A 21,133-nucleotide genomic window follows, 5' to 3' on the forward strand; every position below is an offset into this window, starting at 1 on the left:
ACCCCATGGGTGACCTTGGGTAGACTTTGCCTCTCAGAGCCTCAGTATCCCCACTTTTAAACTCGGACTGCTCATGGGCCCTCCTTCTAGTGTTGTAGGGAAGAACCCAGGCATGTCAGCACCTGCTGAGTACTTAGCAAGGTAACTGTGAACTGTCCTAATTCTCCCCTAATCCTCTCCCAGGATCTGGCCCGGTGCAGGACCTGAGCCCAGCCTTGGGCTCCTCCGCAGTGCCCCATTGGGCCGGTCTGCTCGCTGTGGACCTTAGCCTTTGCCCAGGGAGCGCATGGTCTGGGCCTGCCCTGTGGCAGCACAGGGGGCCTTGCCTGATACCTTCTAAGAGCAGATTCTGGGACAAGAAAAGTATCCGCCTGGGTCTTCTGTGTGCTCCTCAGACTCAGTGGGAGCCTCTGTCCCTTCATCTGCAAAATGGGGAAGATCACACCTCCTTCCTTCCCTTCCTGCTCAGCCTCTGCCAGGATGAGGAGAGGCTGCTATCCCCGCTCCCAGTTACGGGGCTGGGACCGCGAACCCAGGGCGTTATGCTCATTTTACCTTCCGACAGGTGAGAATTGGTGTCCTTTTACAGTTGAGGAAACCAAGAGGTGGAGTAACTCCTCCAGGTAGGGTGACCGACCGTTCTGGCTTTCCTTAGACTGAGGGGTTTCCTGGGACACAGCACTTTTACTGGGAAAACTGGGAGTCACCCTGCCTCCAGGACACACACCTCACAAGGTGCAGTATCTGAGTCCAGAGTCTGGCAGTCCAGCTCCAGACTGTGTTTCCCTCTATCAGTATTTGCTAAATGAATGAATACATCCCTCCCCACAACTGTCCCTCAGCCTTTGCTGGGCACCTTGGCTCATATATCAGGATAGAGTTTGGACTCTGCCGGAAGTGTCGTGTGGGAAGTGAGTATGGTCTCTGGGTTCTGCTGCTGGGTTTCTAGGATCCCCCTCAGGCCCTCCCTGGTTCACCTTGACCTGAGGGAACCCCCAGGGTCTGCCCATCGGGCTCTTACCCTTTTTCCTACAGGGGTGAGGAGCCACAGGCCCCTAATACCAGCTGTGTCACTTTGTTTGCTGAAGCTCAGTTTCCTCACCTATAAAATCAGGGAGATAAAACCTGCCTCCGGTTGCTGCAGGGATTCAGGGAAATGCAGGCAGAGCTCCTGGCACACCGGAAGTCCTCAATACATCCACGTTACTGCTGCTTATTAATGTGGTAGTTATAGCCGACTACTCCAGCAAGTGCTTCCTCTGGGAGGGGAACTGTCTTAAATGCCCTCCGTGCATTCAAGCCCCAAAAAGAAGTAGGTGCCATCTTTCAGGTGAAGATCTGAGTCTCAGAGAGGTTGTGACCTCCCGGAGGTCAAGGCCATAGGGGGGCAGGGCCAGCGTTTGCAGGGTACTGTCCTCTTCTGGAACTTAGCTCAAGTGATGGCAGGCGGGAGTGGTCTGGGGAAACTAAGGCGTATGTTAGGGAAGGATGGCTGAGGCAGGCCCTCGCAGGGAGCCAGGCCCCCCGGTCTCCCTCCCAGACCAGCTGGTCCTCTCCTCGCCCAGGGTGGCAGGTCAGGTTGTACAGACGAGTCCTTTGCTCGGGCCAGGCCGCTCCCTGCCCCCCTCGGCCGGCTGCCCGTGCCCTCTGCCAGCTACTGTTCCCTGTCCGCCAGCCAAGCCGTGAAGCAGTCCCGGACATTGTGTCCAGAGAGAGGGCCAAGTAGGCCCCCCTACCGGTGGCCGATGACCTCCCGCCCTGCCCCTCTGGGCCTCAGGCCAGCCTGGCCTGTCCCCCGCCCCGGCCCAGGCGGCAGGCCAGAGCTGCCCTCCCAGAGGCCAGCCCAGTGCCTCGCCACCTCCTGCCACCCTGCGAGCCCTGCTTAAGAGGGGTGCCCCTGCTGCAGCCCGGGCCCGCTCCCCAGAAGGCAGCCCTAATTCCAGAGGGGGGGGGCTCCCTAGTGTGCTGATCAGGAGAAGCCAGCTGGGCTCCCTGCCCTGGGCGTTTCTGCTCGGCCTGTCCCCAAATCCAGCTGAGCCAAGGCGAGCGGCCCCCTTGGGCAGAGAGCTGAGGGGGGGTGGGGGGCTCTGTGCCCATGTGAGCGGGGCCGACCCTGTTTCCACGCCGTATGGCTAAGGAAGCTGAGCTGCACAGAGAGGCCCGGATTCTGGCAGAGCCACACGACCCAGCTGAGGCTGCTGCACGGAGCAGGAAGGGGCGGAAGGGCAGCAACAACCGGGAGGGGCAGTCCCCGAGGGGCGGGGGGCGCGCGCAAGACAAGGGGGCCCCTCTGGTTTTAGTTGAGCTGCCCCCCCCCGCCCCGGGCTCAGAGCCCCTTTCCCTCACTTCCCCCAACCTAGTGTTCCTGCCTTGTCACCCGCTTTGCTTCCCTGAGGATACTTCTGTCCGTGGCTTTTGTGTATCAGGTGTATTGTTGATCTTGTGCACAAGACCAGGAGCCTGGTGAGCGCAGGGACTGTGTTGTCCCTGCTGCATCTCCAGGGCCAAGAACACAGGGGTTTGCACATAGTAGGTCAATCTATATTTGTGGAACGGACAATCGAGTATCGGCTGTGCCTTTTAGTCACCAGAATCAAAAAAAGGAACATATCCGTCACCCTCAAAAGTTTCCTTATTCCCAATTTTTTTTTTTTTAAAGATTTTATTTATTTATTGAGAGAGAGAGAATGAGAGGGAGGAGAGTCAGAGGGAGAAGCAGACTCCCTGCCGAGCAGGGAGCCTGATGCGGGACTTGATCCCAGGACTCCAGGATCATGACCTGAGCCAAAGGCAGTCGTTTAACCAACTGAGCCACCCAGGCGCCCCACCTTGTTCCCATTTTTAATCCCTTTCTCCAGTCTGTTTCCCTCCTCCTCTCCTGTCCCAGGCAACTACTAATCTGCTTTCTGTTGCGACGTGATTAGTTTGCATTTTCTAGAATTGTCTGTAAATGGATTCAAATAATATGTTGGGTTTTTTTGTTTGTTTTGGTCTGACTTTCACTCATTTTAATATTTTGAGATTCATTCATGTTGCATGTATCAGAGGCTCATTTCTTTTTATTGTTGTGGAGTGTTCCATAGTGTGATGCCCTGGAGTTTGTTCAAGCCTTCACCCGTTGAAGGACATTGAGGTTGTTTCCTATCTGGGGCTAACACATAAAGCTGCCATGAACATTTGTGTACAAGTCTTTGTATGGACGTTCATTTCCTTTTCTTACGGGCAAATGCTTAAGAACAGAATGGCTGGGTCGTGTTGTCGGTGTGTGTTTAACTTCTAAAGAATCTTCCAATTTATTCTACAAAGTGGTTGTAACATTTTGCATTCCCACCAGCAATGTATGAAAGTTGCTAATTTCTCCACATCTTCGTTAACACTTGGTATTGTCAGTCTTTTAAATTTTAGCTGCTGTAATAGGTGTGTTTATTGTGGTGTTAGTTTGCATTTTTCTAATGACTATTGATGAGCAGTTTTTCATGTGCTTATTTACCATTCATTTATCTTTTTTTAAGATTTTATTTAGAGAAAGAGTGGGGGAGGGGCAGGGAGAGAGGGAGAGAGAGATCTTTTTTATTTTTTTAAGATTTTATTTTATTTTTATTTTATTTAAAGATTTTTATTTATTTATTTGAGAGCGAGAGAATGAGAGAGAGCACATGAGAGGGGGGAGGGTCAGAGGGAGAAGCAGACTCCCCGCCGAGCAGGGAGCCCGATGCGGGACTCGATCCAGGGACTCCAGGATCATGACCTGAGCCGAAGACAGCCGCTCAACCAACTGAGCCACCCAGGCGCCCGAGATTTTATTTTATTTTAGAGAGAGAGAGAGAGCAGGGGGCAGGGGCAGAGGAACAGGGAGAGAATCTCAAGCAGACCCTGCAGTGAGCACAGAGCCTGACATGGGGCTCGATCTCACGACCCCGAGATCAGGACCTGAACTGAAATCAAGACTCAGACACCCAACTGACTGAGCCACCCAGGCACCCCCCCATCATATATCTTTTTTTTTTTTTAAGATTTTATTTATTTATTTGACAGAGACACAGCGAGAGAGGGAACACAAGCAGGGGGAGTGGGAGAGGGAGAAGCAGGCCTCCTGCAGAGCAGGGAGCCCGATGCGGGGCTCAATCCCAGGACCGTGGGATCATGACCTGAGCCAAAGGCAGACGCTTAACGACTGAGCCACCCAGGCGCCCCTATCATATATCTTTTTTTTTTTTTAAGACTTTATTTATTTGACACAGAGAGAGTGAGAGAGATAGAGCACAAGCAGGGGGAGTAGCAGGCAGGCAGAGGGAGAAGCAGGCTCTCTGCTGAGCAAGGAGCCTGATGCGGGACTCGATCCCAGAACCCTGGGATCATGACCTGAGCCGAAGGCAGCCGCTTAACTGACTGAGCCACCCAGGCGCCCTATCATATATTTTTTTATGAAGTGTCTGTTCAGATCTTTTGCCCAGTTTTGTATTGGGTTGTTTTCTTATAATTGAGAGGTGTTTAGTTCTGTTTTTTATTTTTTTAAAGTAATTTTTTAAAAGATTTTATTTATTTATTTGTCAGAGAGAGAGAGCGCGCACGCGCAAGCAGGGGGAGCGGCAGGCAGAGGGAGAAGCAGTGTCCCTGCTGAGCAGGTGGTCCGATGCGGGACTCGATCCCAGGACCCTGGGATCATGACCTGAGCAGAAGGCAGATGCTTAACCATCTGAGCCACGCAGCCATCCCTGTTTTGTTTTTTAGATATAATTGACCGATATAACATTATATTAGTTTCAGGTGTATAACATAATGGTTTGATGTTTGTATATATTGCAAAATGATATAATTGAGTTTTGAAAGTTCTTTGTAGATTCTGTATAAAACACTTTTATCAGATACATATAATTTGCAAAATATTTTCTCGCAGTCTGTGGCTTGTCTTTTTATTCTTTTATTTTTTATTCTTTTACCAGTCAGTGTCTAAGGGAGTTTTTTTTTTTTTTATAAAGTTCAGTGTATCAGTTTTTTCTTTTATGGATCATTTTTCAGGAGTCATATCTAAGAACTCTTTGCCTAACTCAAGATCACAAAGATTTTCTCTTCTGTTTTCTTTTAGAAGTTTTTAGTTTTAGTTGTATATTTCTGCCTTTGGGATATCTCTGTGGCTTCTCGAAGGGGTGGTCTTTACTTGCTGTGCCCCTGGCTCTCACTCTTCCACTCCTGAGTCTTGTTCCTCTCCTCGCCTCCCTGCTGACTGCCTGGAGCCCCCCAGTGCTCAGTCCGGGTGTCATCTTACCAGCCTACGCTGGAGCACTTGGCCTATGTTCTGTGCCATAATTCCTCACTCACCAGCTTCTCCCAACCCTCTGAAGGGCCTTCCCAGGCTGGGTGGGAGCCTCCTCTGGGCACTTGTGTCTCCCTGGGCTTCCTTCTGGCGTGAACCTGATCAAGGGGTTGAAGTCCTAATGACCCGGTCTGTCTTCTATCACCAGACGTACCCCCCACTTCCTCCAGCAGGCCCATGTGCTGGGCCTCTCCTCTGTGTCCGGCTCAGCGCCAGGCACAAAGGAGGGGTTCCGGGAAGGTTTATTGATTGTGTGAGAGAACAGTGTCTCATTCTCTCTGTTAGCCACAGATGGGCCAACCTGGAGGTGAGAGACTGAAATCTCACATTTAAGATAACATCCTGACTCCCCATCTGGGCTCCGGGGCCCATGATGTGGCCCTGAGGACCTCTTGACCTGATCTTGAGCTACTTGCTCTTGTTTACTACTGGCCTTTTCATTCCCTAAGCATACCAGGCTTGTTCCTGCCTTGCCCTTGGAAGGGGCTGACCCCTCTGCTATTCACTCTGGTAATTCTCTTGTAATTCAGATCGTAGATTCAGAGCCCCCCCCTTGGTAAGGCCCCTTCTTCCCCGGACCAATCTAAAGGTCACTAGTGGCCATCGCTGGTTGTGATTATGCCCCATCCTCACTGTCTGACATTTTCTCATTTATTTGTGGTTCATCGAACATGGTCTTTAGGGGAGCAGGGATTTGTTTCCTGCTGTTCACCCTATTTCCCTCATGCCTGGAACAGTGTCCAGCACTTCTGGGGGCTCCATGTTGTAAGGTGAATATTGAATGTTGAGTAGAGCCAGTCCGGGCAGAGCTAGCCAGAGGACCCAGCTGAGTGGCTGGCCCAGGCCTCTTCTCCGTGGCCCTTCTCCTTACTCAGCCTGCCGCATCCCAGCAGTATTCTGATCAGGTCCTCATGCCTTGGGCAGGGGTGGGGGGCCTCAGCCAGTAGCCACGTGGTCCTGCCCAGGGCCTAGCCTGTTACTCTTCCCTCCCCTCCCTGGGAAAGGTTCTCCAGCACAGAGTCCTCATCATGTCTTGGGAGCCCCTGAGACAGGAAGAGGCACTGGCCCAGGGAGTGGTTCAGCTGGCCCGGGGCCCAGCCCTGCTATCCCTTGTTGTACAAGTGGGACAGATGTCAAGAGGGAAGAGAGGTGTTCAATGTTACACAGAAAGTGAGCAGCTGTGAGGACCACTTCGCTTGCTGGCAGGGACGTTCGCCAAATTAAAAACCAGGGGATCAGTAGGTTCCTATTGCCCAGGGGCTTGGAGACTTCCTGGCTGGTTCCAGCCTGTCCTTGGGCCCTGCCCAGGCATGACTTGGCCCAACTGGCCAGGCCCAAGGGGAGGAGGAGGGAGGATGAGAGTGTGCCCCTCCGCCCCTGACTCACTCAGAGGCCCAGACAGTGGCATCCCCTTGGCCTAGGGGCGGGCCCTGACTCAGTTGGGCAGTGACCAGCGGAGCAGGGTTCTCCTGCCGCCATGACTCACACCCACCCGCCCCTCTGTTCTCCAGAGGGAAACTCCCCGGAGGTTTCGGGACGTGGGTCAAGGGCCCGTTCCATCCCAGGGCTGAAGGCTGGGCCCCTGAAGAGGACAAGCGGCAAGGAGCATACTTTGTAGCATGGGGTGGGGGGCATTGCTGGGGCACAAGCAGCCTCCCACCTGGGCAGAGGGCAGAGCGGGGGCCAGCCTAGTCTCTGCTCCGGGATGGAGTTTCCCGTTGTGTCCCACTCTGGTCCTGCTGCTGGCGGGGTCTGGTTTCGGCATGTTTGCTGATGCAAGGAAGCCTCTGGGAGCAGGCCGGCTGGTGGTGTTTGAGGACAGTGACAGCCCCGGGGAAGAAGGTGACACTTGTTGTTCACTCTGGGCGGGCCGCTATGCGCAGCATTTTCCACTCATTATTTCGTTTAATTTTCATGAGCAGTAGTTATTATCCCCATTTTCGAAGTGAGGGAACGGAGGAGCCAGAGTAGGTGAAGTGGTGTGCTTGAGGTCCCCCCAGCAAGGGAGCAGCAGGGGTGGGACGGGAACCTGCGTCTTCTGGGGGGTGGGGAGAGAGGAGTCGCTTCCCTGATGGCTCCCCCGGGGAGGGGCCTGGCTAACTTGGCCTTTCTCTGCCTCCTGATGCCCAGGCCCTCAGGCCCCCCCGTGCATGCCTGCCCTGTAACGGCCATCTCTCCTGTGCTCCCAGGCAGACCTCGGGTGTTCATGGAGGGTTTGTCGAGTGAATAAATGAGACTTTTTTCTGGGGAGCTGAGTCTACCAGAACGCTCTTCCCTCCTATCAGGGCGGAGCTCCGCGGCACGTGCGTAGGGAGGGGGAATGGGTGACCACGGGCACCTGTTGGGACAGGACCTGTGCTGGTACTGTGTTTGCATTAGCAGAAGTAGGAGTGAGTGTGCGAGGGGCCCTGGGCCCCACAGGTAGGCCGGCAGCCTGTACACAGGGTCACAGGGAGACGCGGGGCTTCTCCCTGGCGGGACAGAGGAAAGGGAGACCCCTGGGAGTGGCCTTGTGTGCGTCAGGCAAAGGCCTGGGCATCCTGAACAGGGGCCTCCCTCCGCTTGATGGGCTCCGGGGAGGAAGTGGCCCACGGAGGGGCCAGGCATCAAGCGCTCCTGGGACCATGTGCAGAGGTTGGAGGCCTGGCCGGAGAGCTTCTAGGCCTCATTCATGCTCTTGGTTGGGGAGGGATCAGTGTTGGCCTGTCTGGGAAGCGAGGGGCCTGAGGAGATGCCCATCGCACTGATGCCCCAGAAGAGCTGCCCCCCCCCATACCAGGCTGGAGGTGGCACGTCAGCCCTCCCATCCCCTCCGGGGGAGCGTCAGGCTTCTCCAGCAGTTGCCCCGGCTCTGTACATGAAAACGTCACACACAAAAGCTCAGCTTCCCCAATTGCCAGTCTTGTGCATATAGACTTAGAGCCCTGTTCTCAGTTGTACTGCAGAGAGAACACCTCCATCACCAGGTTGCTGTGAGGCGGAAAGAAGATCCCTCCAGTACCTGGCCGCCCTCTTCAACCCAGGGGCCCGCGGGGCTGATGTGCCCCACAGCCGGGGAGAAGGTACACGGAGAAGTTTCCCCAGTGACGGGCAGTGATGGGCCCTGTAAGAGGGAGATGGCTGAGCTCTTCCCCAGCCCCAGGCAGGCCCTCTTGCCTCTACAGCGGCTCGGCAGTTGCCTGGCCGAGAAGGGCCGAGAATCCAAGCACCAGGTTTTGGGACAGAACCTGACTCGGGTGGGCTCTTCTCGTCCTTACCCACTTCTAAGGGAGCAGTCGTCTGAGGGAGGCAAACACTAGAGGTAGAGCAGGCGGGGGGAGCCTGATCTCTCCCTCGGCCTCCAAGGAATCGGCCGTTCCTAAAAAAGCCACGACGTGATCCTGTTCTGTTCGCAAGGCTTGCTTCCAGTACCCGCTCCACAACCCGGCAGCAGGGGGAGCTTGGGCAGTTCCCAGCCTTAGGGAGCAGGTTTCCAGGGTGGCAAAGAACCCCTCGAAGTGGGAACTCTGTGTCCTGTGATGGTGCGACAGGGGGTGAAAAGGGGCCCTTGGCACTGAGGCACCCCAAGGGGTGAAGTGAGGAGGACCAACGGTCTCTTGAAGCCGACAGGGGCCCCAGGTAAAAACAAGCCAGGAGCAGGCAGCAGGCTATTATATATCATGCTTTTAATACAAACTTAAAAAAATCTGGAACAATATAAACTGTACAGATTTGATCAATCTTTTTGTTTTGTTTTTAAACTAAATCTCTAAACACACCAATGTCCCATTCCAAAATATTGCACAACATTCTGAATACAAAATGCTTGATTGTATTCCTCCTTCACTAAAGAAAACAAGTTCATTACCCTGCTCCCCCAAGCTCCTCTCCACATTGCCTCAATGCCCTCCTTCCCATCCCGAGGGGTCAAACTAGAGAATCTATAGCTCACTGCATTGAGAAAAATACATCATTCTGGACTAAAAGTTTACATTCTTTACAAGACGATCCACCTTTTGATTTGTTCCTGGGAAAGAGGGGCAGACAGAGAGAGAGGATGGGGAAAGGGGAGAAATAGGTTCAATTCTCCTCTTTTTTTATTTTAAAGTTTGTTTTTCCTGAAAAAATATCTGTTTCTCTCCTCTTTTTAAGAAAAAATCTTGAAAAGAAAAAAATTACGTTTTTTACGTTAGAAATATACATATATTATATATACCTCTTACATTTTACAAATGTAGCAAATTATTCAATACAAACGGACACCAAAAAATGTAAAAAATAAAAAAAAAAGTTTTCCTACGAAACCAGGTAAATTAGTGCAGGTTTTTGTTTTCGTTTCCTTAAAAAAAATAAAATTGAAGCAAAAATGCCTAGATTTGAGACGAGACAGACTGAACTGGGCCCAAGAGTCCAGCAGTGGAGTCATGCTCCTGAACATACATTTTTCTTCGTATTTCAAAAGACACTAAGGGGTTGGTCTGCCCCTCCCCCTAGATGTGGTGAGAAACAAGCCGACCGGGCTGGCGGGTACCTGTGTCCGCGAGTGTAGGGGCATGCATCAGGCAGCATCCAACCTTTCCCAGAGAGCAGCCATCTGCCTGGGCCTGTCACCTGTGTGGGAGCGGAGGGCAAGGGAGAGGGTCGCCCAGACCGGGCCGGCCCGAGAAATCTAGGGGACAGCTGGTGCTGGGCTGAGGAGCCAGGGCGTTGCCCCGCTGGGGGAGGTAGAGCTGGTGCCCAATGCAGGGGGAGGAGGCTGGCAGTGTGTGTCTGGGCTGGACCCACTGCCACGGCGGTTGCCCCACTTGGGGTCACTGAGGAGGGCGGGGTGGGTTGGGGTGCCAAGGGCTTTGGTACGTTTTGGTGACGGGGGCCCTGATGCCACGTGGCCCACCAGCCAAAGCATCATGGCATGCATGGAAGCTGGCTCACTAGGGTCAGGTGGGAGAAACAGCTTCTCTTCCGGCAGAGACAGGAGCTGAGGCTCTCCTGTGATCCGCACATACCATCTGCGATGGCCAAACGCCTGTCCCGGCCGGCCTGCCCGAGAGACCAGTCCTCACAGCATCAAGGCCTAGTGGAGTTGGGTCGGGCAGTGAGAGGGGCCGGCAAGAGGTACCAAGAAGTTCTCACGCAGGCAGGGGCAGAAACATACTAAAATAACATCTACAACCAAAGGACTAAGAAGTCTCGATTCAAGGCTCAGGACTGCCCACTCTAGGCACTGACCCAAAACTCCCCCCCCCCACCCCCCACGGGTGCTCAGGTGAGGAGCTCCCACCCTGGGTTAAGGTCACGAAACAGGAGGATCTGAGTCCAGGGACTTCTCTTAGGCATCAGGGGCTGGTAGGCTGGTATTCCCTCAGCCCCTCACAGCTAACCCCCCCCTTTTTTGGTCAAAAACAAAAGTGCAGATCCCTCCGCAGTGTGGAAACCAGTTCCTTCTGCAGTATTTTCCCCTGGGAGTGTCTTAGGCTCAGCCGCAGTCTCACCCCAACACGTGACCCACCCTACAAAAGGACTGACAACCCACCCGGCCCATTCCCCAACCTCCTACATAAATAAGCACTTGCCGCAACCTGGAATCATGTTGGGGGGGGGAGGGGGTTTACATGGCTTGGAATCCTTTAAAACAGGACGGCAAACCACGCACACGCACGCGCACGCACACACACACCCGCACTTGCCCCACCTCCTTCCCCACAACCTCAGGCCCAGGGAAGAAGGGGCTGCACGAGAGGCCACATGTGTCAACGGCTGGGTCTCCGGGGCTGTGGTGGGGGTCCGGGCCAGGTGGGGATGGTGGTGTGGGGCCACAGGACAGAGATGAAAGCAATTCCACTAGACAGAGTGCTAACCTCTCTAGCGGGAGGGTGTCAAGTAGCCAGCCAGCAGCTCCCCGTGGCTCAGGCCTGGAAGGGAGCAGGGGCTGGGGTCAGACCTATTTGGGTGGCAGGGCCCAAGAAGGCCTGCTGAGGTTGGATGGCTTTGAGTGAAAGCAGAGCTGGGGGACAGAGACAGTGACACGGGGCAGCCTCTCTGCTCTGGGCAGAGTCAGGCCCCAGCTGTGGCTCTTCCTTCCCTGTGAGCTTGGACACACCAATCCTAAACCAGGCGTGTGAAGGAAGGAGGGAGGGAGGGAGGGAGGGAGCAGCAATTCACATCTGGACCATTCTTAGCACAGGAAGCCACTAATTAAAGATGTTATATAGAAAACTACATGTAAAAAAAAAAAAAAAAGAAAAAAATATAAAACCCAAACCAACCAAATAAATCAGAGGCAGGCAGGAAAACAGCAGGGGGTTGAGTTAACCTCGATTCGGTGCTTCAGGAGCCCCCTCCCACTCCATGCCTGGGCTGGATCTTTTTTTCTAGAAGCCAGAGTAAGAAGACTGGAAATCTTTTTGTGTATTTTTCTTTTCCTCTTTTTTTGGCCTTTCTTTTCCTTTCTCCTTTCTGTGGTCTTGGGCGCTCCCGGCCCCGCGGCCCGAGGGCGGTCAGTTGGCCAGCACAACGGGCTGGAAGGGCTGGCTGGGGTAGGGCATGGCGTTCAGGTTGTAGCTGAGGCCCTCCACGAAGGGTGTCTTCTCCAGGAAGAGGCTGTTGGTGCCGCCCCCAAACACCTGGGCCACGTCGAAGCTGCTGCTATTGCACGAGGTGGCCCCGGCGCCCCCGCCGTCGGCCCCGTCAAAGAAGAGGCTGGTGGCGCCGCCCCCGTTGTACACGAACTCCTTGGCGTTGGGGGAGAGCTGCGACTGAGGGGCTGGGCTGGCCGCGACGAAGTTCAGTGAGTGCAGAGACAGGGAGAGGCTCTTGTGCTTCAGCAGGCTGCTGGTGGGAGAGCGGGCCAGGCGGGGCTGCGGAGGCTGGGGGCCCCCGGGCCCGCCACCCGCCACGCCCCCGCCACCCCCCGTGGCCCCGCCACCCTTCTTCATCTTGGTGGAGCCAAACTTGGTGGCGGCGAAGGAGGCGGTGGTGAAGGTGATGGGCTGGGCAGAGCGGGGGATGAAGGTGGGGCTGGGTGACTGGCCGAAGGACGGCGACGGGGAGCTGGACAGGGAGCTGTCCTGGCTGCCGATGGGCACGAAGACCTGTGCGTCGGGGTTGAAACTGCTCTTGAACTCCTTGTCCAGCTCTGGGGCGACACAGCCCTCACTGTCATCCAGGTACAGCACTTTCACTGCCCCCTTCTCGCCGATCTGGTAGGACACTTCGAACGGGTCGATCCAGACGCTCAGCTCCTCGGGCACGTTGGCCCGCACATCCTCCACGGCCAGGCCACTCCGCCGGGCGGCCAGCTCCACCACGGGGTCCACGATCTCCCCGATGTGAACACAGCGGAAGCCGGAGCCCTTCAGGGGCTTGTCAGGGTACCAGTGGCCTTCATATTTCTTTTTCAGGAGCCGCTCCAGCTCCTCGCCGAACAGGTCTGCCCGGCGCCGGGGCAGCTTGTTGTACAAGTAGGAGATGATAAAGTTCAGGGCCACTTTGATCTCCAGCTGCATGGTCCTTTCCGAGGCGGCAAATCAGCTCCGGGTACGTGTATACAAGCCGAGGGCAGTGGCAGGTGATGGAAGGTAGGCAGCCTTGGGCTCCAGACAGCTCTGCAAACCAAGAACAACAGAGGGTATTATGAGTAGATGTGCAGAAAGCTTGGGGGGGGGGGCAGGCGGGCAGGGGGAATCAACGGAAAGGATAGAAAAGCACCAACTTTAGATCTCAGACTCAGGGCCCCTTTTCTGCTCTACTAGTGACTAGCTTGACTGTGTGGCTGAGGGCAAGCCACTTTCTTCCGAGCCTCAGTTTTATCAGTGACATAAGGCTATCATGGAGAGTAAGTTAGCTCAAGGATGTAAACTGTCTCACACTGAACCTGCTATTTAGAAGGCACCTGATAAAATGAGCTATGGTTTTTCAAGTAATTCTAAAGAAACAGGAGTGCTGTGGTTTCCACTATTTTGAGAATCCAAGTCACTATACAACTGCTATCAAAAAAACAGAACAGAGAGCTGGGTGGCTCAGTCGTTAAGCGTCTGCCTTCGCTCAGGTCATGATCCCAGGATCCTGGGATCAAGTCCCATATCAGGCTCCCTGCTCGGCAGGAAGCCTGCTTCTCCCTCTCCCACTCCCCCTGCTTGTGTTCCTGCTCTAGCTCTCTCTCTGTCAAATAATAAATAAAATCTTAAAAAAAGCAAAAAGCAAAAAACCCACAAAAAACTGAGACCCTAATTCAACTGGAGAAGGGGAGGCTCTTGGTAACAAATCTCCATAACGTCTTGTTGAAGTCGTACTCCCAACAGTCACAGGCCAAGATATAAGTTTAAAATCCTTAGTTTTTCTCCTTAAATGGAAAGGGATACAGATCACTGAACAGGAAACAGCACTGCCAACTTCTCACTGGGGGCTTGGACTCCAGTCACATCCAATTTGTCATCCTGGGCCCCGTCGGTGTACATGCTTTCTGGCTCGCTCTGGGTTTGCAGAACTGATGTTTCAAGAACACAGTGTAACCAAAGGGTGCATTTCCATTGAGGCAGCCTCCAAGAATGGAGACAAGAACACAATCCCCAAGAAGTCAAGACCTGTTACAACCAGAGGTGTGGGCCAGCAAGGGACTGCTGACCAGGGGCTGTCTCAGGGAAGCAGAGGAAATGAAACGGAGGCAAGACCCTATAGGCCAAAAAGTCCTTAAGAGCAGCACTGGTGTGGCCAGAGGGAATCTCTAGCTTTTGGCTAGAGTGTAGGTGATGAGGGTGGCAAAGAGAAGAAATTTTCCATCACCCTGCAGCCTCCAGCTGGGGACCCATCATCACTCAGTCTCCTGGGGACCGTCTGACCACCTGTCCTTGGCACCAGATCAGACTTATCAAGTGTTTGGAGATCCCTGGAGAGGAGACAGCCCAAGATAAACACTCAGATTGTTATTTTGGGATTCTCTCACAGCCAGCTCCCACAGAGGTCAAAAAGGTTTATTCCTGAGGTCTGGGCCAGCCTCATGTCTTAAGAAGATGATCTGTAAAGTCCTGAAAGCGAGTGATTCTCATCTCCTCACTCTGGATCTCCAAAAGGGCAGCTCCAGGGTGGTCATGCTGTGGGAAAACTGAGAAGGACCACCTTTAAGGGTCAGCAGGGCCAGAATTTGTTCCCAGCCAGGCCTCTGGGTGGGAATGTGCTGCTGAGCTCAGTGCAGAGACAAGACTAATCCATGATCCATCAAGGGCATCTTTTGCCCTGTGATAGATCTGGAGCTGGATTTTGATTAAAATCCCTTCTGGGTCCAGCATAGAGTATTCAGGTGCTAATTCTAGGCTTGAGGATCTTGAGTTTTTTGAACACCTGCCCCAGCTCTCTTCCTTATAATTCTTTGGACTGGGGCCATGGCTCCTAAGGGTATTTTTAGGACTGGATCCTCGGGCAAAGCTCTTGGGTGAATATCAGAGAAGCAGCACTGGGTCAATCTGGAGCATCACAGGACACTGGCCAGGTCTAGTCCCACCCTCATTTCCGGTCTGAGCAGAGGGTCACATGGGGATTCAACAGAGGTGCCATGAGCACAGATCAATTCCAGAAGGATTAAAGAGGAAAAAAAAAATGGTAAAGATAGGGGGCTTCCTGTTTATAAGGACTGCAGGGCTAGCCACCAGGACTGCAGGCGTCCCCCAAGAGGAAGTCTGTAAGGGCCATAGCAGCCCACCAGAGGTGTCCAACATGGAGGAAATTAAAAAGCTATGAAGAAAGTTGGCACTGGTTCCCAACGATGGGCCTGGAGTTAAAGACAATGTTTTCAAAGTGTTTTTGAAAAGTAAAACAGACTTAAATATGACATTATACTTCCCCAAAGCACCACGTGGCCTCTTGGTATACCACTCAACACCAAAGGGCTCCTACACCTTTCTAGGCCTCCTCAAACTTTGCTGCATACATGCCTTCCAAGTTAACCTCCCCTGAAGTGTTCAGCCTCAAAATGGGAGCATTTTTATTTATCTATTTTTTTTAAATTAAATTTTACTTAGTTAACATACAGCGCAATATTGGTTTCTGGAGTAGAATTCGGTGGTTCTTCACTGACATGCAACCCCCAATGCTCATCACAACAAGTGCCCTCCTTCATCCCCATCACCCATCTAGCCTGTCCCTCACCCACCTCCTTCCATTAACCCTCAGTTTGTTCTCTATCGTTAAGAGTCTCTTACGGCTTGTTTCCCTCTCTCTTTTTTTTTCTTTTCAAAATGGGAGCATTTTAAACGCAGGCCAAAGTCATTGGGAAATAAGCCTCCCACCCCGAAGTACAATAGAACCACTGTCATCAGCCCTGCCTAGCGAACCATTTTCTGCAGCATAAGCAGCTAAAGCTGCACACCAATTTATACCTCAGTGACGCTGCCACACAAGGAAGGAAGTATAGAACGCCATCTTTGCCTCTTTAATTGGAGAACAGGCCAGGCCAGATGGCTGTGGGGTGGAACCTTTCAAAAATGCTGGACAACCAGAATGAGATTTTCTGCTCTATCAGCTCAGGCTCTAATTTTGACTTCAAGAAGCTTATGGAACAGAGGATTAAAGCACTGGTGCTGTCTTGTCTTTAACTAAAGATAGGAGTGACCACTCCAATGAGTCTGTTCATTTTTTTTTTAAGGCTATGGACAAATTCTAGGCTTATATATAAATATTCATAGATATTCATTCATAGAATGTGGTAAGATTAGAAAGCTTAGTAATAACTACTCTTCAATATAAGTAACAAGTGGATTCAAGTTAAGAGGGAAGAGAGGACTTTAAGATCTTCTCCAACTCTGACTCAGGTGCAAAAGGCCAGAAAGGTGGCAAAAAGTAAAAACAAAAACAAAACCAACCAAACAACTCCCCTCCCGCCTCAAAAACCAAGTGTTTAACAATAGCAACATCTACCTTTTGTCAATATATTAAAAAGTTGCGAATGTGAGAGTAAATTCTGTCCAGTTTCATTTAGAATCTCAATTCTCCTTCACCTGTTTATTCCCAACAGTAAAATTAATGTGGGATTCAGATCCCTTGTGCTGACTTGTGTTTTATTTATTTTTTAAAGAAGATTTTTATTTATTTGACAGAAAAAGACACAGCGAGAGAGGGAACACAAGCAAGTTGCTGAGTGGGAGAGGGAGAAGCAGGCTTCCCGCCCAGCAGGGAGCCCGATGCGGGGCTCGATCTCAGGAGCCCGGGATCATGACCTGAGCCGAAGGCAGACGCTTAAGGACTGAGGCACCCAGGCGCCCCTTGACTTCTGTTTTAAAGAGTGCTTAAGAGAAGGACAAAAACGAGGTAAGAAAGGTGGCTGCTACAGTCAATGATACGGTAATGGAGTTTCCAGAAAGAGCTTGTAACAAAAATGCGAAAGAAGGTTAAGAAGAAAACCAGTATGTTTTAAAGGGGAAAAGGAGGGATAATGATAAGGGAACTCCTCAGGCCCCCAAACCAGGAGTACCTATAAAATATTCAGGCACCTCAAGCCTTAACAACCAAATGGTCCTACAACCAAGCACTATCAGGTTCAAATGAGTCTGGAAAGAGGAGTCGGGAAGGAGGGGTCCTCAATTTTGACAAGGCCAGCAGGTGTCGCACACCGAATCCCAGGGAGTGAGAGCCAGGTTCCGTGGGACCGCCTGGCCCCACCCCACCAGTCTCAGAGGCAGCGACCCAGGCCGGCGGGTATGCTTGCAGGCCTTCCAGGACTTGTGCCGACGGACCACAACACCCCGCCCAGAGTCTCCACCATGTCCCTCAAACATGGACTGTGCAAGCCCAACTGTTCCGACTAAGAAGGCCCTTTCTGGGGCACTCGATTCCTGCGAAGCCAGGAAGACTTCACTGAACTCCCAACGTAGGCCGGGAGTGAAGGCGCGCTCTGCACTCTGGGAACTGTAGTCCTCAGACACCTCACGCTCAGACTGGAGCAAGTGACCTACTTTCTCTGCACACTACACTTCCCTATGTGCTTTGCGAAGGTTCAGCCAGCGAATTACGCATGCCCGGTAAGGGGAGCTGGCCGAGGTTCGGAGAACCGAGGAAAAGTTTCCGATGCACATGCGCGCTGTGGTGGACGCCCCCATCCCCCCGCCCACCGCTTAATACATTTTATATAAATTTACCCATAAGGCCTACTCTCCGTATTGTACCACCCTACCGTATTCACGTCTTGGTCTCAAGAAAGGCTGAATTGCCGCCCCTTCCTCTTCACAGGTTCCCTTGACTGTTCAATTAAAGATCTCCTTCTAATGAGTTTTTTCTGGGTGAACACGGTGGGCTGGGACAGATAAAGGTCACACATCCCTCCGCCGCCCCCCCACCCCGCCCCTGCAGCTTAATCTGTATTCCTTGGACTGGGTGGTCTCCGTCTGGAGTTGCTGTAGGGACGGTGAATTCAAAGAGGAAAAAAAGCGTTTTTCACTTAATGCCCGGCGGGCTCAGCTCCAGCACCCCCACGGCCAGAAAAGGCAGGAACTAAACCCAGTTCTCCCCTCCTCTCAGCCAAAGAAATTCCCAGTTAAGCTGCGGGGAGGGGCCGGGCGGAAAATCAGAAGGCCCGAAGCCAGCAGGGCCCAAGCCTCACCCCTCTTCTAATCCAAGTCCGAGTAACTAGACCCAGCTAGGGAAATGGGAAAAGGTTCCGGGCAGGGAAGGAAAAACTGTGCATCTGACACCCGAACAACATATTCTAATACTTGAAATTGTTTTGTGAGTCTCCTCCCATTGCAAGGCCTGCTCTATGACCAGACTTATCAGATCCTCGGCAAAGCTCCCCTACACGGTGTTAAACCTCCCTAATCCTTCCTCCCACACAAGCTTCTTTCCCCCACTGCTTAAGAGGGGGATGGGGCAGGCGCCCAAGAAAGCAATAGGAGTGTTTTTTCTGCTGGAAAATCAAAGATGAGGGGCTCACTCCCAAGGTAGGATGGATAGGAAGGAGAAAAAGAAAGGTTAGACACTGAGCAAGGCACCTGAGACCCCCTCCGCTGGCCCAAGCTGCAGCCCGCTGTGTAGGGTTCTGGTTCCTCTGCGGGGTGGGAGAAGGCCTGCCAGCTGCCCCTCCTCTCTCTGCTCCCTTCCCCCCCTCCCTCTCTGGTCAAGGGCACAGTCAATCCTCCGGGCAGGAGGGGAACGAGCTTAGAAGTAGGGCTCTTCCTCCCAGGCATCTCACCGGGATCAACCAGAATCCACTCACGGTATTGCTGTAAACGCACTTCACCCCCCGCCCCGCGCAGTTTTCCCTTAAAACACTAAAGCCAAACGGTAAATTCTGGTTCAGCGGCCGGAGGACAGTCACCACTGATCGGTCCAAAAGGGGATGTCTACCTTCTATCCCTCAGCTCCACAGGGCCAGAGATAAACCCTATTAATTATTACCACCCCCTTCCCCGCACACGGGAAAAGCAGCAGAAAAACAAGGCCTGGATCCCCTTCCTTCCTCTGATTTATTTAATGGTGGTGGAAGTTATGTTTTGCGGGGGGGGTGGGGGGTACAAAGAAAAATCTAGCGAGTCTCTACGATATGAAGAACTGAGGGGGGCGGAGAGGGGAGGAAATGCACCCCACCCGGGAGGGGGCCACACTCAGAACACGGAGCGGAGAGGAGCACCGGGGAAAAAGGCGGGGAGGGGGGGTTCTATCGGGGAGGTGGAAGGGGAAAGGAAAATGTTGGCCAGTCCTCGGAGTGGGGGCACGATAGCAACGTGCAGCGTACAGCAAAGCGAAGAGCGAGAGTGGGACGGGGGTGGGAGGAGGCGTCTCAGGGGTCCCCGCCGCCCGCACGCTCCCCGCTCACTCACTCGGGTCTCCGCGGTGGCGGGGCGGTCTGCCGGTCGCGGGGAGGCTTCTCCCTCCAGGGTGGTTCTGGGCGCGGGGCGGAGGTCGCTCTTCCTTCCTTTCCGGGCGCCGCCGGGCCGGAGGTTGATGGGTTCTTTTCTTCGTTGAGGGTTGGGGGACAAGTGAGGGAGTTTTGGGCTATGACTCTCAATAATAATTCTTTCAGCTTTTTGGAGGTCAGGCTCGGCGGAGAGGGGACGGAAGGCGGGCGGGCGGGCCGGCCGGCCGGCGGCGACGGCGCGGGGATGTTGGACCGGAGGGCAGCTCGTGTCGCAGGGCGGAGAACGGTCCGGGCTCTGGCTAACGGGCGGTCCTGCCCTTCTGGCCCCGCGTCGCCCGAGCCACTCGCTTCTCTCCGGCGACGACCCGCACCTTCCCGCGCCCCGTCCCGAAGTGAGCAAAGTCAATGAAAAGTTTCACCCTTAGCAACCCTGCGCACGGATCCCGCTTCCCCACCCCTGCGTGATGCGTCCCTCCGCCCTGCAGGGGCGGGGCCGGGCGCCGGGCCGGGACTACTTCCCAGCCGGCCGGGAGGCTTAACCCTTCGCGACGCGGGGTCGGCGGCTCTACATGCCCTCCGGGGGTTCCCCGAAACCTCCTTCCGCCAGCCCTCCCGTGGCCGGCCTCTTCTCACTCAGATCCCAGCTCAAACGCCAGCAAGGCCGCCCTTAGCCGGTCCAATGATGCTCGCCTCCCCTCCCCATCACAGCACCGTGCCATTTATTTTCTTCATGGCCCAAACCACTGAAAGCGTGCTCATCGGGTACAATGTTTCCCCAGGTAGACAGCGAGCTCTGGGAGGGCAGGGTCCTGGACTGGAACCCGGTGGTTCACTTTAGATGTGTGACATGAATGGATGTCGCGGGGAGGGGAGCTCCCGCCCCCAGCTCCCGTGGCTTGGGCCCTGCACCTGCCCCAGCGCCGACTGTTCTTACGTTTCGCCGGACCTGCTCCCCCAGGCCAGGTCGGCGAGTCCCTCCGGGTCTGGGCGTTTGACTGGCCGACCAACCCCACGGCTCTCGCACCGCCCCAGTTACCGTCCCTTGGCGGGAGGGGGAGCTGAGGGGATGGCGTGAGCTTGGGAGACGTTTCGCTCCTTTATTAACTCGGGTTGGCTCGAGTCTTCCGAGCGCCCCATGCCTCGGCGGGCGATGCTAACGCCGAAGGGAGGGCGAATGGGAAACCGGGGTCTGAGCACGCTGAGCGGGAGGAAGGGGAGGCGAGGCGAGGCGAGGCCGGCCGGCCGGAAAAAGGAGCCTAGCGCCACATAAACCTTCTACTTGCTGCCTCTGGCCCCCCAATTACCTCGCGGCCGAAGAAGGCCCGCGCCGGCTCCGCGCAGGCGCGCTAGTGCGCCCCCGGCCAGCCCCGGGCGGGGCTCAGCCCTGCTGCGGATTCCCGCGTTTGCTCTCTCGGCTGGCGACCCCCGTACGGGGGACTAGACAGAGCAACATTTCTTCTATATAAGAGCCCCCCGCCGGCGGGGTGTGGCGCCTGCCCGTGCCAGGGGCCCCAAGCTCACGCACCCGACGGTCCATGGGGTTGCAGACCAAGGCTCGCTGGCCCTGGACGGGCGCGCCGGCTTCGCGCGCTCGGCCACATTGTGACTGCGGGGCGCGGAGTTGAGGGTAGGGAGGCCTGTGCCCAGGTGAGGTCACAGGCGGACCGGACTGCCAGGTTGCGAGGAGCCCCTTGGAGCTTGCGCGTTAAGGCTTTTGCCCAGTCGCCCATTCCCCAATTCTCTCCCCAACCCCCGACCTTTATTCTCATTCCAGGCGGTTCCAGCCCATCCGCAGTCGCCGAACCCACGTGGGGTGGCGAAATCCGAAAGTTTCCAGCTACGAACAGTTTGCATTTGTTTGTTCCTTGATCTTTTTTTTGTGTGTTGTTTTTTGCAAGGGCAGAGAGCAGCGGTGGTGTGGGGGTTTAAAAGCGCTTTCCTTGACTGCAGCAGAAAAAGGCCGGACTGGAGGGCAAACTCCAAGGGGACAGGGAGGCGCG

The 21,133-nt window shown here is 54.2% G+C and overlaps 1 protein-coding gene and 2 long non-coding RNA genes across 3 annotated transcripts in view; 1 reads left to right on the forward strand and 2 right to left on the reverse strand.

Moving 5' to 3' along the window:
• Positions 1–21,133, reverse strand: part of LOC145721388 (uncharacterized) — a 185,703-nt gene that overhangs the window by 153,018 nt on the left and 11,552 nt on the right. The gene's annotated exons all lie outside the window — the stretch shown is intronic.
• Positions 14–17,426, forward strand: LOC145721919 (uncharacterized). Its single transcript, XR_014145942.1, has 2 exons — positions 14–623; positions 16,381–17,426. It is a non-coding gene; the product is annotated as an uncharacterized LOC145721919 (long non-coding RNA).
• TOB2 (transducer of ERBB2, 2) lies at positions 8,963–20,168 on the reverse strand. Its single transcript, XM_006740343.3, has 2 exons — positions 19,096–20,168; positions 8,963–12,897 (listed from the first exon to the last, which is right to left on the reverse strand). Exon 2 carries the CDS (start codon positions 12,796–12,798, stop codon positions 11,791–11,793), a length of 1,008 nt encoding a protein of 335 aa, XP_006740406.1. The 5' UTR covers positions 12,799–12,897; positions 19,096–20,168; the 3' UTR covers positions 8,963–11,790.

The sequence above is a fragment of the Leptonychotes weddellii genome, chromosome 5 (assembly GCF_054177405.1).
Source record: "Leptonychotes weddellii isolate Sample4059 chromosome 5, ASM5417740v2, whole genome shotgun sequence".
NCBI lineage: Eukaryota > Metazoa > Chordata > Mammalia > Carnivora > Phocidae > Leptonychotes > Leptonychotes weddellii.

Excerpts from the sequence above, each read along its gene's own strand:
- TOB2 (XM_006740343.3), bottom strand. The coding sequence starts at position 12,798 with ATGCAGCTGGAGATCAAAGTGGCCCTGAACTTTATCATCTCCTACTTG.